The sequence below is a fragment of the Microtus oregoni genome, unplaced genomic scaffold, assembly GCF_018167655.1.
Source record: "Microtus oregoni isolate MIOR12 unplaced genomic scaffold, Mior012 000012F_ref0000307, whole genome shotgun sequence".
Classification (NCBI taxonomy): domain Eukaryota; kingdom Metazoa; phylum Chordata; class Mammalia; order Rodentia; family Cricetidae; genus Microtus; species Microtus oregoni.
Genome location: NW_024543071.1, coordinates 26,508,166 through 26,522,933, shown reverse-complemented (window position 1 = coordinate 26,522,933; position 14,768 = coordinate 26,508,166). Strand labels below are relative to the sequence as shown.

Here is a 14,768-nt window from a genome sequence, read left to right as displayed (position 1 = left end):
AAAGCAGGCCCAGGTCATGTACATACAGACTCCAACGGTCTCCATGGGGCACTTTCCTGTCCAGGTTTTCCTAAGAATAGCAAGAGAGTTTCCCCTGTGACACAACCCACTTATACCTAAGTTTCTGCACAGCTCCTGTTTTCCAAATAGCAATTGGGAATCATCTATTTTTTTTTAGTTGCTAAAGACGATCAGTTTACCCTATGAATTTGAAATCCATTTCTATAGTTTGAATTTTTGGATTATATGTTTAAAATTTAAAGTGCAAGCTAAAACAGAGGTGATGTGTTTGCATGCTAAGCTCTCAAAAATGTCAGCTGTGTGCTTTTACTCTACTTTTGTTTGTATTTTAAAAGGGAAATCTCATGCCTGCTGCAAACTTTTACGAAGGAAAAATATGATATGTGTTGAGAACCCCACAATGTCTTTACTCACTGACGCACAATGGGTTATTTATTTTAAAATGCACTGAAAATTGAAAGTTTTGTGTGTGTGGCATTTTATCTTGATGGCCAACTCTGTAGGACTGTACATGTAAATTCCAGAGTAATCAAAGGCTGGAATAGTTTGTATCAATCAGAGCCTAAGTGCACCAACATCTCTGATCTATTTCCAATCTAATTCTTAGTTGTATGGGTTTCTTTTTAATTTAAATTTTTTTTTAAAAAAAATCTTTTCTCATTTTACATACCAATCCCAGTTCCCACTCCCTCCTCTCTTCCCACTCTCCTCACCTACCTTCCACCCCACTTCTATCCACTCCTCAGAGAAGATAAGGCTTCTGATGGGGAGCCAACAAAGCCTAGCACATCACTTTAAGGCAGGACCAAGGCCCTCCCCACTATATCTCGGCTGAGCAAGGTATTCCTGCAAAGAGAATGGGCTCCAAAGAGCCCGTTCAAGCACCAGGGGAAAATCCTGGTCCCACTGCCAGTGGCTGCACAGTCACACAACCATCACCCATCTTCAGAGGGCCTAGTTTGGTCCTATCCTGGTCCCCCCACCCCCACCCCACAGCTGTCGGTCTGAAGTCAGTGAGCTCTCACTAGCTCAGATATGCTGCTTCTGTGGGTACCACCATCATGGTCTTAATCCCTTCGTTCACATTTTTGCTCATCCCTCTCTTCAACTGGACTTTGGGAACTCAGCCCAGTGCTTCGTACTGGATCTCTGCATCTGCTTCCATCAGTTCCTGGATGAAGGTTCTATGATGACAATTAAGATAGTCATCAATCTGATCACAGGAGAAAGCCAGTTCAGGCACCGTCTCCACTATTGCTTAGGATCTTAGCTGGGGTCGTCCTTGTGGATTCCTGGAAATTTCCCTAGTGCCAGGTTTCTTGCTAACTTCATAATTGCTCCCTCAATCAAGATATCTCTCTCCTTGCTATCCTTCTCTGTCCTTCCCCCTCTACACTTTTTCCTATTTCCTCATGTTTTCCTTTTCCCTTCCCTTCTCTTCTCCTCCTCCCCTTCTACCCTCCTTTCTTCCCCTATCCCCATGATCCCAATTTTCTCAGGAGATCTTGTCTATTTCCCCTTTGCAGGAAGATCTATGTGTGTCTTTCTTAGGGTTCGCCTTGTTACCTAGCTTTTCTGGGGTCATGGACTATAGGCTGGTTATCCTTTGCTTTATGTCTAATATCCACTTATGAGTGAGTACATACCATGTTTGTTTTTCAGGATCTGGGTTACCTCACTGAGAATTGGTTTTTTAGCTCCATCCATTTGCCTACAAATTTCAAGTTGGCATTGTTTTTTATTTCTTTTTTCTGCTGAGTAGTACTCCATTGTGTAAATGTACCAGGATTTTCTTTATTCATTCTTCAGCTGAGGAACATCTGAGTTGTTTCCAGGTTCTGGCTATTATGAATAATGCTGCTATGAACACGGTTCAGAAAATGCCCTTATGTTATGAGTGTGCATCCTTTGGGTATATGCCCAAGAGTGGTATTGCTGGGTCTTGAGGTCGGTTGATTCTCAATTTTCTGAGAAACTGGCATACTGATTTCCAAAGTGGCTGTACAAGTTTGCACTTCCACCAGCGATGAAGGAGTGTTCTCTTTACTCTGCATTCCCTTCAGCATAAACGATCTTTGGTGTTTTTGATCTTAGCCATTCTTAAAGGTGTAAGATGGTATCTCAGAGTCATTTTGATTAGCATTTCCCTGATGGTTAAGGATGTTGAGCAGTTCCTTAAGTGTCTTTTCGGCCATTTAAGATTCTACTGTTGAGAATTTTCTGTTTAAATCTATACCCCATTTTTTTAGTTGGATTATTTGGTATTTTGATGTCTAGTTTCTTGAGTTATTTATATATTTTGGAGATTAGTCCTCTGTCTAATGTGGGGTTGGTGAAGATCTTTTCCTATTCAGTAGGATGCCATTTTGTCTTATATATTGTGTCCCTTGCCTTACAGAAGCTTCTCAGTTTCAGAAGGTCCCATTTACTTATTATTGTCCTCAGTGTCTGTGCTACTAGTGATATACTTAGGAAGTGGTCTCCTGTGCCCACGTGTTCAAGGCTACTTCCTACTTTCTCTTTGATGAGATTCAGTATGGTTGAATTTATATTGTCTTTGATTTGGACTTGAGTTTTGTGCATGGGGATAGATGTGAATCTATTTTCATTCTTCTACATGTCAACATCCAGTTATGCCAGCACCATTTGTTGAAGATGTTTTCTTTTTTTCCTTTGTATAATTTCAGCTTCTTTGCCAAAAATAAGGTATTCTTTGGTGTGTAGATTAATATCAGGGTCTTCAATTCAATTCCATTGGTCCACCTCTCTGTTTTTATGCCAATACCAAACTATTTTCATTACTGTAGATTTATAATTGAGCTTGATGTCAGAAATGGTCATGTCTCTAGAAATTCCTTTATTGTACAGGACTGTTTTAGTTATTGTGGGTTTTTTGTTTTTCATATGAAGTTGAGAATTGTTCTGTCAAGGTCTGTGAAGAATTGTGTTGCGATTTTGATAGGGATTGCATTGAATATGTAGGTTGCTTTTGGTAAGATTTCCATTTTTATTATGTTGATCCTACCTATCCAAGGACATAGGAGATCTTTCCATTTCTGATATCTTCCTCAATTATTTTAATTTAAAGACTTAAAGTTCTTTTTGCACAGGTCTTTCACTTCTTTGGTTAATGTTACCCAAAGATATTTTATGTTATTTGTGGATATTGTAGAGGGTAATATTTCTTTGATTTCTTTTTCAGCCCCTTTATCAATTGTATATATAAGGGATACCAGTTTTTCTTTTCTTTTTTAGTTGATCTTGTATCCTGTCACATTGCTGAAGGTTTTTTTTATCAGCTGTATGAGTTCTCTCACAGATTTTGGGGTTACATATGTATATACTATTATATCATCTGCAAATAGTGAAAGTTTGACTTCTTCCTTTCTGATTTGTATCCCCTTCATCTCTTTTTGTTGTCTTATTGCTCTAGCTAGAACTCTGAATCCTATGTTGAATAGATATGGAGAGAGTGGACAGCCTTGCTTTATTCCAATTTTAGTGGACTCACTTTGAGTTTCTTTCCATTTAATTTGATGTTGGCTGTTGGCTTGCTGCATATTGCGTCTATTGTGTTTTGATAAGTTAATTGTATCCCTGATCTCTCCAAGACCTTTTCATGAAGGGGTGTTGGATTTTTTGTTGAATGCTTTTTCAGCATCTTAGGAGATGACTATATGTTTCTTTTCTTACATTGATAGATTTTCATATGGTGAACCACCCCTACATCTCTTGAATGAAGCCAACTTGATCTTGGTGGATGATTTCTTTTTATGTGTTTTTGGATTCGGTTTGCTACACTTCCCTGTATATTTTTCAAAACTTTCCTCTTTATTCATTATCCACTGCCACTTGCTGCCACTTAGAATCTCTGCCTGAGAAGGTGAAGGTCCAGGAAGCTAATGTTTTGTCGTGCTTTCTGCAGGACTTCCTTCAACTCCTAGAGATCCTTTAACACTCAATAGGCATTTAATATAAAAAACTTGGTATTTCCAGAAGGCAGTGTTCTGTAATGCTTGGTCATAGAAAAGCATGTGCATGGTTCTAATAGTAATGACAGAGAAATCTTCATGATTTACATGACAAAAACTTAGGCTTACAGACTCTAAGTGCTCTATCAAAGATTTGATGGAGATTTCTAGAAATTTCCAATGTTCCTTTGCTTAAACTGTATTGTTTATGATCAGGATTTATGAATTTGGGAAAATGTGAATAAGAACAAAATGAGTTTGTTTCATATCCTCAGAAGCCAAGGACAGCCACCTCCATTGTCTACCTACTTTCTTCTCTCCAGAAAAGAGCATTTGATCTTTGATTGTTTCTTTCCCCGTGTTTCTGTTGCTAACTCTCTTACTTTTTATGGGAATATTTTTTTGCCTTTCATTTTTGGAAAGCTCTTAATGTGATTGTCTTCCCAATAGTGTTTTGTCTTTTCCTGTGTGTTTGCATATAATTAGCCTACATAGCATTCCCTGATTTTAAGATTTGTTATTGTCATCTTTGCATACTTCTCATGTTCTTACATGGAGACTGCCCCAGCTCCAAAAATTTAATATCTTTTCTTCTCCATGATAGGTGAATGGAAATATTTGGACTGTACAACCAGTGGTGGTAAACCAAGCTGCCGTCTCTGCAAAGAAGGGAAGGAATATATGGACAAAGAACATTATTCTGATAAGTGCAGAAGATGTACGTTCTGTGATGGAGAACATGGTATGTATCTAAGAAAGCAATTGAAAATATGTGGATCATGCAGAACCACACATGACACAGTTTGAGATAGAGACCTACTCTAGTACCATACTAGCATACAGGAAGGAGCAGAATGAGATCAGCTGGGTCGTGTGGAGTCAGATCCTAAGGTAGTAATCTCTTTTAAGGGTCTTTTCAGCAATTCTCCCAAATGGAGGCAAAGGACAAAATAACCCTATGAGTGGAGTTGTACCAGCTGCAATCAAAGCCACCTATAGAAGCTATTTTTCGTATTTAAACTTGTCTTGTGATCCTTGTTCATTGTAAGAAGAGACTGCGTTTTCATTTCCAGGTCACCCAGACCTGAATAATCACACAGAAACTATATGAATCACAACACTGTTTGGCCAATAGCTCGGGTGTATTCCTAGCTAGCTTTTACACCTTAAATTAACACATTTCTATTAATCTCTGTATTTCCACTAGGCTGTGGCTTACCAGTAATATTCTGGCACCTTTCTCTTTAGTCAGCTGCATGGTATCTCCTTGATTTCACCTACTCTCTCTCTCTCTCTCTCTCTCTCTCTATATATATATATATATATATATATATATATATATATATATGTTCGGATTTCCCTGGCTCTGCTAAGTCATTGGCCAAACAGCTTTCTTCATCAACCAATAAAAACAACACATATACAGAAGGGCATCCCATATCAGATCATGACTGTAAAGAGAAACCCAAGATGTGGGAATAATGTCCCCTCATCTTTGGGGGTCTGGTCTACATCATTCTACTTGGAGACCTGAAATTTTGTAGCTATTTCAATCTATTTTCAAGACCAAGATGAAAAGAAAACAAAGAAGCAATAGCAACAGTCATACTTTGGTTTGATATAAAGAAACCTCTTTGTATCGAGTTTTAAAGCGCGCGGGGGGGGGGCTCTCTCTCTCTCTCTCTCTCTCTCTCTCTCTCTCTCTCTCTCTCTCTTTCGCATAAAGCTTTTACATCAGACTGTTAAAAAGTGATACCAAACTCTGGTTGTACATTAGAGCTACTCAAGGAGCTATTCCAATACTAATGCACAGGTGTTAACTCCCAGTTAAATCAGAATCTCCAAGTTGAGTCTGAACATGTGTCATTTTAAGCCTAATTTAGGCTTATCATGTAGCATTCCAACATGCTAGACATGACAGTGATGATGATAATGGTTTCTAGGCCATGTACTTAAGGCTCAAGGTTCTCAATGAAAGGAACTGAGGGTCCATCTAAGCAATGTTAGAGAGTGTCTGGTGTAACTAGAGACTGTACTTTCATTTCCCAGCTGTCCAATACCAAGTAAACACACAGAAACTTACATTAATTATAAACCGTTTGGTCAATGGCTCAGGCTTCTTACTAGCTAGCTCCTACAACTTAAATTAACCCATTTCTATTTATCTATGTATTGCCATGTGGCAGTGGCATTCTCTCATTTTCTACATGTCTTGTTTCCTTGGTGACTGACTGGCATCTCCCAGACTCCTTCTTTCTCTCTCTATCTCTGCTTGGATTTCCTGCCTGCCTCTATGCTGCCTGAGTATTGGCCAAATCAGTTTCTTTATTAACCAATGGTGATAAGACATATTCACAGCATACAGAGGGGAATCCCACCTCAGTCTGGCTTTCTGGGTTATCTGTCCACTAACAGCTCCACTTGATTGCTGGTCCTTTCCATCTGGTGCTGCCATTTTTTTTATTAGTAAACATTGTCATAAAGGTATGATAGTGTAACAGTTGATAATAAACAGTAGATCTAAAAAAAATCCATGAAAATCCTGGCCATCATTTTCATAACTTATTTTGAACTAGCTGCTACAATGAATGCTTTATAAACGGTCTTTCTAGGTTTAGAAGTGGAAACAAACTGCACCCGGACCCGGAATACCAAATGCAGGTGCAAATCCAACTTCTATTGCAATGCTTCTGTCTGTGAACACTGCGATCCCTGCATCTCGTAAGTTTCAGTATTCAGTGCCTAAAACACTAGCTACAACTTGAGAGACCCTACCCTTCTAGAGAAGAACCACGCTGAGGGGGAGTTAGGAACTGAGTTCTAGTCTTGACTCTTTCATTTGCTCAGGTACCATCAATTAGCCCCAGACATCACTGAGTACTTTCCAGTCTCTGAACGTTACCAAAACCAGGTGACACTGCTGACTGCTTAGGTTGGTGATGGTGATGGGAGACATGCCACTGTCATCAAGGCTTTGGTTCTCAGGGCAAAGAAAGTCAAAAGCCCGATGCTTATTGTACATCAACACTCCTGATGGAGGCTAGGAAAGCCTGGAAAGGAACTGGATCACAAGGACAGTGCCTTGATACTAAAGGGTTTGCTTTTGATTCAAATCTAGCAAACCTGGTTGCACTGCTCACAAATTGGGCTAATTTGAGCAGATCACTTAATCCACCTGAACTTCAGTTCTCTCACTCATGGAATGCAAAGAATATTTAATTAGCTCCACCCACCTGCCACATTTCTCCAGAGATCATGCAAACACAGCTTTTGCATCTCATGGCACCCTTTGTGGTAGTGCACTTGCCCAGCAAGTGCAAGGTTTTGTGTTCAATTCTCAACACTGAAAGAAAAGTAACTTTTGGTTTGTAAGATGCTGGTTTCTTAGAGAATGCTTAGGACTGCTATTTCCTTGTCATTCCATAAGCCTGTAACTCACCTTTGGAACCAATGGGCTTTCATCTAATAGGTTTGAAAAGCAGAGGCATGATGATTCAAATCTTATTAGGAAAAACATTTGAGTTGCTATCTTTGCTCTCCTCTCTAGCTCCAAGTGTCTGAGAGTGGTGAAGGGCAAGTTGGGGATTGCGGGGAAGTAGTTAACTTGGCCAAGTAATAGCACAATGATACCCCTGTCCACTTTTTAATTCTGATTCAGTTTTCTTCTCAATGGCACTCGTTGAGGTATAGTATAATTATCACTGTGCTGTTGGTGAACTTACGGGCTCCTGATCTCTCTGCACACCTGTGTAGGCCTCAGGAAGAAGTGGGCTGTGAACTCGGACTGTCAGAGTTTACTCATCTGAAGAAAAATCCCACAAGTGCCTTTTGACAGCCCTGATCACTCCCTGCTGGAGCCCTGGGCAGCATCCTATGCAGTGGCTCCCTTCAGGTTATTTTAATAAGACTTTTTAAAAAATTGCTCTTGATAAGTTATTTTTTAAATAGCTTATTTTAAGCTCTTGTATCTTTTTTTTAAATCTAGTCACTCTTTTTTATATTTATTTTATTTATTTATTATGTATACAATATTCTGTCTGTGTGTATGCCTGCAGGCCAGAATAGGGCACCAGACCTCTTTACAGATGGTTGTGAGCCACCATGTGGTTGCCGGGAATTGAACTCAGGACCTTTGGAAGAGCAGGCAATGCTCTTAACCACTGAGCCATCTCTCCAGCCCCCAAGCTCTTGTATCTTAAGAATTCAATTTATTGCCAATTTTAAGTTTATTTTTGTCTGTTCTATTCTTTTGCATATCAGTTTTTTATTACCTTTTAAAACTCTTGATATCATATTTATTTTTCAAATATGTGACACAAGGATATGCATGTGATTGCAATGGTGGGGAGACTAGAAGATGCTGTCAGATGCCCCAGAGCTGGAGCTAGAGGTGCCTGTGAGCTGCTTGGTGTGGGTTCTGGGAACTGCTCTCTGATCTCCTCCACAAGCAACAAGCACTCTTAACCACTGAGCCATTTCTCTTGCTCCTATATCTTAAAGTAGATTTAACATCGTTCAACCAAACACTCAATCACAGTTTTTAGCTTGTGCCATCTTTTGATGGTGATCTAGAAATGTCTGAAAGGAAACAAGTACCGGAGAAGAACAGGCAAATAAAAAGAACCCTAATGTGTAATGTGCATTGAAAGACAAGAAGGAATCTATGCAGGCCTTCTAAGCTTCTTCTGCCTTTTCCCCCTAGGTGTGAACATGGAATCCTTGAGAGGTGCACATCAACCAGCAACACCAAATGCAAGCAAGAAAGTAATCATTTGCTTATTTTTTTTAACATCCCTATCATCATGTCAGAACAAAAGCTTATTGGTTTGTTATTGATTGACAGAACAGAGCTTCACTTTATCTTAAAAGCTGCTTAATTTCATATCAAATGTCCAATATTCCCAACCACAGGTTCCAGACATTATTTCATATGGCTGTCCATCATCATCATCCTCGTTTTGGGAATATTGCTTGGTATGTCCTCTTTTTGTTCAAACCGTAGATTGAAATGGCATGGGAAGTAGCCGCTGTGCCCACTGAGAAAGCACAGAAAGCCAGGGAGAGTGTGACAATGACACCTGGTCAACTGACCTTCTCTGAGGCTGTCCTCCCCTAATAAACTATTTACTTTAATGTTTATTTAATTTTTATGTTTCTTTATGTTTTGATTACTCTTTCTTATTTTGTGCCTTTAACTTAAAATCTACAACAACACACTTTATCCAAAAATTACTTCAGAATGTCAGAAGTTAAGGGAAAGCTGGGTCTCATTATTGTTAGTCTAGAAAATCACCTTGAAGCCTAGTGACGGGAAGATCCACCAGCTTTCAGGGACTCAGAATCTTCTAATTTTTCCTCCTTTGGTGGAATGTGAAGCTGTCTCCTCAACTCACTTCCTTCAGTGTGAGGACTTCCTATCAGAATGGCATCTGATTCTCACAGCGGTCTCTTTGATCTTTCAGTGCTTTTATATAAAAAGTATTGGAGAAAATGTCATCGTGACCCTGAATCTGTGACTACAAATTCTGTGAGTATGCAAAGTTGCATTGGCTTTCTTGAAAAAAAAAAAGCAAACAAACAAAAATTAGTGCTTTCTTTAAAACATATATGTGTTTGTTCATGCACAGTTAGAGCAACCATAATAACAACTTAACACGACAGCAGTGAACTTAGTAAGTTTTTGTGGGGTGCTACGTAAAATCATCTAACTCTATAGACAATTGAGTCAAGATGGGGCCTGTTCTGACCTATCCACTTCTTTCTCAAAGAGACCATGTGCACTATCTGTTAGGCAGCACAAGAAAGCATAATTGGAAAGAAACATAGAACTTGGTGTTAAAGACTCTTTTACCAGAGTTTTCCAAGGGAAAAAGTTGGCTTGGGACTCCTAGTGATCCCAAGGGACACTCAAAACCACAAGAAGATTTTTTCACCCTGTATTTACACGTTGCCTTCAGCATTTACAGTGGATGTTTGTTGGGGCTGCTGGCAGTCTACTGGTGCTGCCAGGGACCAGTGTTAGGCTGAGTCATCCCAGCACTCATGAACACAAACATCTGGGTGAGGGACATGATTAAGGAGCCCACTTCAAAATTAAAGTTAGCTTGTAAAAAATCTGATTACGCGGGAAGGCCAAGGCGTAGCATCGGTTGGATTGTTTCTTTAAAGGCAGGTTAAGCTGAAGCAGCAAGGAAACAGGCTGAATAGATAGTTTTAAACAGTCTCAAAGCATATGATGAAGCTGGTTGAAAAAAGTTGAATTTCTGAAGGCAAGCTCACAAGAGGTGTTTCCAGAATCAAATAAACCCTTCCAAGGCTTTACACAAATGCTATAAGGAGCAATAAAGGAGCTTGGAAGCCTGCCAGTGAGAGCTGGAAAAGGGATATGCAAAGCACTGTGTTTCACCTTGCTATTTTCCCTCCAGAAATGCTATAGTCAAAGTGCGGGACTCAGATTCCAAACTCCAGCCAAGGTTTTGCTCTTAAAGTCCACTTAATGGCCACAGTACGGCTCTCTTTAGCTAGCCATGGCACTAATGCTAGATAGAATCTACCACAGGAGGATGGAACCTTATAGGATCAAAATTGAATGATTGAAAGAACTCATCTTACCCAAACAGTCTAATTTTCTATATATATGTACATATACATGTGTATATTATATATATATATACCAGACAATTGTATTATATTTCCTTCTGAATTTAGAAAGAATTGAATGACATTTAAGTATGTATTTCTCTCTCTCTCTCTCTCTCTCTCTCTCTCTCTCTCTCTCTCTCTCTGTTTTAATCCTTCCAGGAAGACATGCCAATGAATCTCCCAGGTAAGTCCTTCTATTACTTTATTTCACAGAAGCGGCTTTGTCAGAATAAGCTTAAACTGGAACAGACTCTAAGATTTTAGAGGGAAATAGTCTTTAAATTTCAGAGACATTGTAGGCTTTCCTGATATTTGAACTGTCAGTTCTATAAAGAGTTTAAATTTATAACAGCCTTAATTAAAAAAAAACCAGGTAGTGATAAGACTTCATATTATGAAAGGTTTAAGAACAATATCTTCCCAATCAGCTGTATCACAAAACTCCCTGTAAACTGATGTCCGGGTCAAATGGAGCCATAGAAAGTTAACACATTCTCCCCTCTACAACACCATGTCCAATTCTATTTGGTCCTGTCCTTTGACTTCTGACTCAGGGAGAGGAAGAACTGACCCTTTAGGTTTGTGGGTCTGTTTATCACGTCTCTAAGGGGCATTAGCCATGATTCTTTTTTTAAAACTTCTGCTTTCATGACTGAGATAAGAAGATGTAACGATAGCATGTGTGCCCAGCTCAGAGATTAAACTACAGAAGCTGCAGCGAGCAGTTCTCTTTGCATCTATAGGACTCACCTGGACTCCAAATTTTGAGAGGAGACATTAACATGGTTTCAGTAATGGAAATCCCTCATAGAAATACATTTTCAGAGAGTATTTTCTGTTTTTCAGACGTTGACTTGCGTAAATACATCCTACATATTGCTGAAGAAATGTCTTTAGATCAAGTTAAGACATTTGTCCGGAAGAATGGGATGTCTGAGGTGATGATAGATGAGATCAAGAACGACAATCTCCAACACACAGCTGAGCAGAAAATCCAGTTGCTTCAGGGGTGGTATCAAGCTCATGGGAGGAAGGATGCATATTGCACTTTAATTAAAGGCCTCAGAAGAATGAAATGCTATGCTCTTGCAGATAGAATTCAGGCCATAATCCAGGCGGACATTGAAAATGCAACTGCAGACACCAGAAATGAAAATGAATGAAAGACAAAGACTCAAGTGAAAGCTACCTCAGTTCCAAAGAGAGAGAGAGAGAGAGAGAGAGAGAGAGAGAGAGAGAGAGAGAGAGGAGAGAGAGAGAATCTTTTAAATCAGCACTGTGGCTGGTGTCTGAGTCAGGAGCATTGCTGTGAATTCAAGGCCAGACTGTGCAACATAGTGATCTCTGAACTAGCCTTGTCTCAAAAATAATAAAAGAAAAAAACAAAGCAAAGAAGAACATTTTAAATAATGGAAGTCTATAAATGTTGTTTGGCTTTTTGTTGAGAATATTTTCTATTTCCTTAGATTTGTAGAGACAATATATTTATAAAATGTGAAGATTTCATGATTCTGTTTTGAGTAATGTTGAAATGCATGTGGAGGATGGGCAGGAACAAGAGCAACCGCCGTAGTGATTTATGTACCCACATAAAAGTCTACACAGAAGCATATAAACTTAATATCATGCTCTGGCCTTGAGTGTGGATAGTGTGTGCTGGCCTGTGATGGACCATTCTGCTCCATGGCCATAAAGGGCAGGAGGTTGGCTATAAAGTCACACACAACTCCAGGATAATCGTAGAGATTTTACCATATACAGGGACTTGGCTAGCCAGCCTTAGAACATACACATGCAAAGCTTGCATGTATATTTAAATGTAGAATTAAATAAGGTTCTGTTGCAAAGATTCTTTTTGTGTGTGTGTGCAGACCATTGGTGTTTGTGAAGTAATATTTCTGATTTAAATTTGTGTGGAAAATGTAGAATAAATCTGAATGATTGAATATATTATATTTATATATCACTTTATACTTCCAAAACAATTTGCTTGTTTCTCGGGTGTCAAAGTGCTTTTTTTTAAATAGGAGTGTATTACTCCAGCCTCACTACCTCTCAGTTTTCTCCTTGCTCAACTTGATACAAACATATCCACTCCTAAACTTGAAAACTTTCCTAAAGGATTAATGCTCCCCCCCCAAAAAAAAAATCAGAACTGCCTTGGAAATTCTAATCTGATTCAGGAGAGCTACATTACTTTTCTAGGGGTAGGTTAAGGCATGGACTCATGCCTACACCACCAGTGGTGGGGATAAAAATGAAAGCCCACTTGATTGCCTTTTGGCAATTCCTGGTGTGTTCTCTTTGCCTGCAAATGACAGTAGATGCTCAGCAAAGCTGAGATGCCCACAAGGCTCTAGGAATTGCTTCTGTTATTCTCTTCAGGTTCTGAAACAAACCATTTTCTCCATCTACTGCTATGCTGGTATCTTTGCATTTAAACCTCTATGAAAGTTGTATTAAATGTGAATTGGAATCTGCAGTGTCTCTTATGTTCACGTACTGTGAACTGAGGAGACTCATAAACAGAAACACACACACTTGTAGTTACCTAGTGATCTTCCACTAACGAACGATTCTTTTCCTCTATGTATGGAAATGTATGATAAAGGAGATAATTTTTTTAATTAAAGTATCATTTTGGCATTTCTAATTCTCTGTTGTCTTGCTCGTTGTCTTATTTTTCCTTCGCTCTAGTAACCACTTAAATGTTACCTGTTCAATGAATCGTTAAACCTTTTGTTAACTTCTGAAGAGCAAATTCCTCTTGTATATCCTCTTAATAGTTAAAATGTTCATTCCATGACTGCTACCACCAAGAATACTCCTAAATAGAACACAACCATTTGCCGAATATAATTATACAGGGGCACTCAAATACTGGTAAAAAAAAATACAAACATTAAGGGGTGAGTTTCTGTGTGTGTGTGTGTTCAGTGAGTTGAAAGGAGCAGATTCAAATACTATACTATAGCAACTTGATGACCACTAGGTCTCCTCTCTCTCCCTCCCTCCCTCACCTTCCCTCCCTCTCTTTCATCCCAAAAAGCCCTTAAAATTTATTTATCCCTTATTTTTTTGCATTTTTGAGAATATCATCTGAACACAGAAATTCATGAGACAATAGCTTCCACATTAAAATCAAATTTAGCAGAAGCTATTTAGCAGAGTCACATAAAGTAAGGTGACTACGGCTCAGTTCATACCTTACAACCAAACAACCAAAGGAGGCTTTGAGGGTCTGCCATATGTGGAGGTGCCCCTTTCTCCCTCTTTTAGGTCAGTTTGTGAAAAAGTGATCCTCTTTTCCTATCATTGACTTCTCTTTCATGTCTTTAATCTTTTTTTAATTACAATAATATTTTTATTTAACCCAATATTTCCAAGAATTGACCTTTTAGGATGCAGTCAGCATTAAAACTTTTATTTAGAACTGGAAGAACAGCTTTGCACAACGGGGGCATGAATTCAGTCCCTAGCAACACAGTTAAACAAAGCAACAGTCCCTTTAAAAATAAAAAAAACCATTACTAACAAAGCACTATTGATAAGACAGCTTACATTCCCCCAGAAAGTCTTAGAACGTGTGTTTATTTTCACCTGTAAACACATCTCAGTTTAGTTTCTCACATTCCGTAGATCTGGTAGGTACAGGAGGACAGTAGCTACAGCAGAAGATAATGTCTACCTTTCTCTTATTGAAGAGTCCAAGAATAAAATGTGCATATTCCAGAAATAAGGAAATATAAAATTATAAGCCTAGGAGAATGAGAAGAGACTGTCAACAGCTTTCTCAACAGCTTAAGGATTAACTATTAACAGTGGGTTACTCTGCTTTCCAGCCCATAGCTCTTTTTGCAAGGCTGAAGCTGTCCTCTGCAAACTTAGGGTCATTCTGCAAACTGAGGATCTGCTTTTAGATACTGCACCCCTGTTCCTGGCCACTCATGACCAGAAATTGATGTGAGCTGAGTTAACTTTTAAATGGTGGGATGTACGTGACTTTTGACTCTTTGGTTTTATATTGTTCCATACCCTTCCCTGCTACGCAAAAGTAGTGTTAGGAAAGATGCAGAGCCTTGGTAAACACTACCAAGGAATGCCAGAGGAAAACAATGGGTTAAATACAAATAC

At 39.0% G+C, this 14,768-nt stretch overlaps 1 protein-coding gene across 1 annotated transcript in view; it reads left to right on the top strand.

Moving 5' to 3' along the window:
* Positions 1-13,281, top strand: part of Fas (Fas cell surface death receptor) — a 33,429-nt gene extending 20,148 nt beyond the window's left edge. The window contains exons 3-9 of the mRNA XM_041661540.1: positions 4,597-4,734; positions 6,605-6,713; positions 8,695-8,756; positions 8,904-8,966; positions 9,455-9,519; positions 10,794-10,818; positions 11,481-13,281. Of these exons, the coding sequence (XP_041517474.1) occupies positions 4,597-4,734; positions 6,605-6,713; positions 8,695-8,756; positions 8,904-8,966; positions 9,455-9,519; positions 10,794-10,818; positions 11,481-11,797 (779 nt within the window). The 3' untranslated portion in view covers positions 11,798-13,281. The remainder of the gene's footprint in view (positions 1-4,596; positions 4,735-6,604; positions 6,714-8,694; positions 8,757-8,903; positions 8,967-9,454; positions 9,520-10,793; positions 10,819-11,480) is intronic.
* Positions 13,282-14,768: the final 1,487 nt, after the last annotated feature.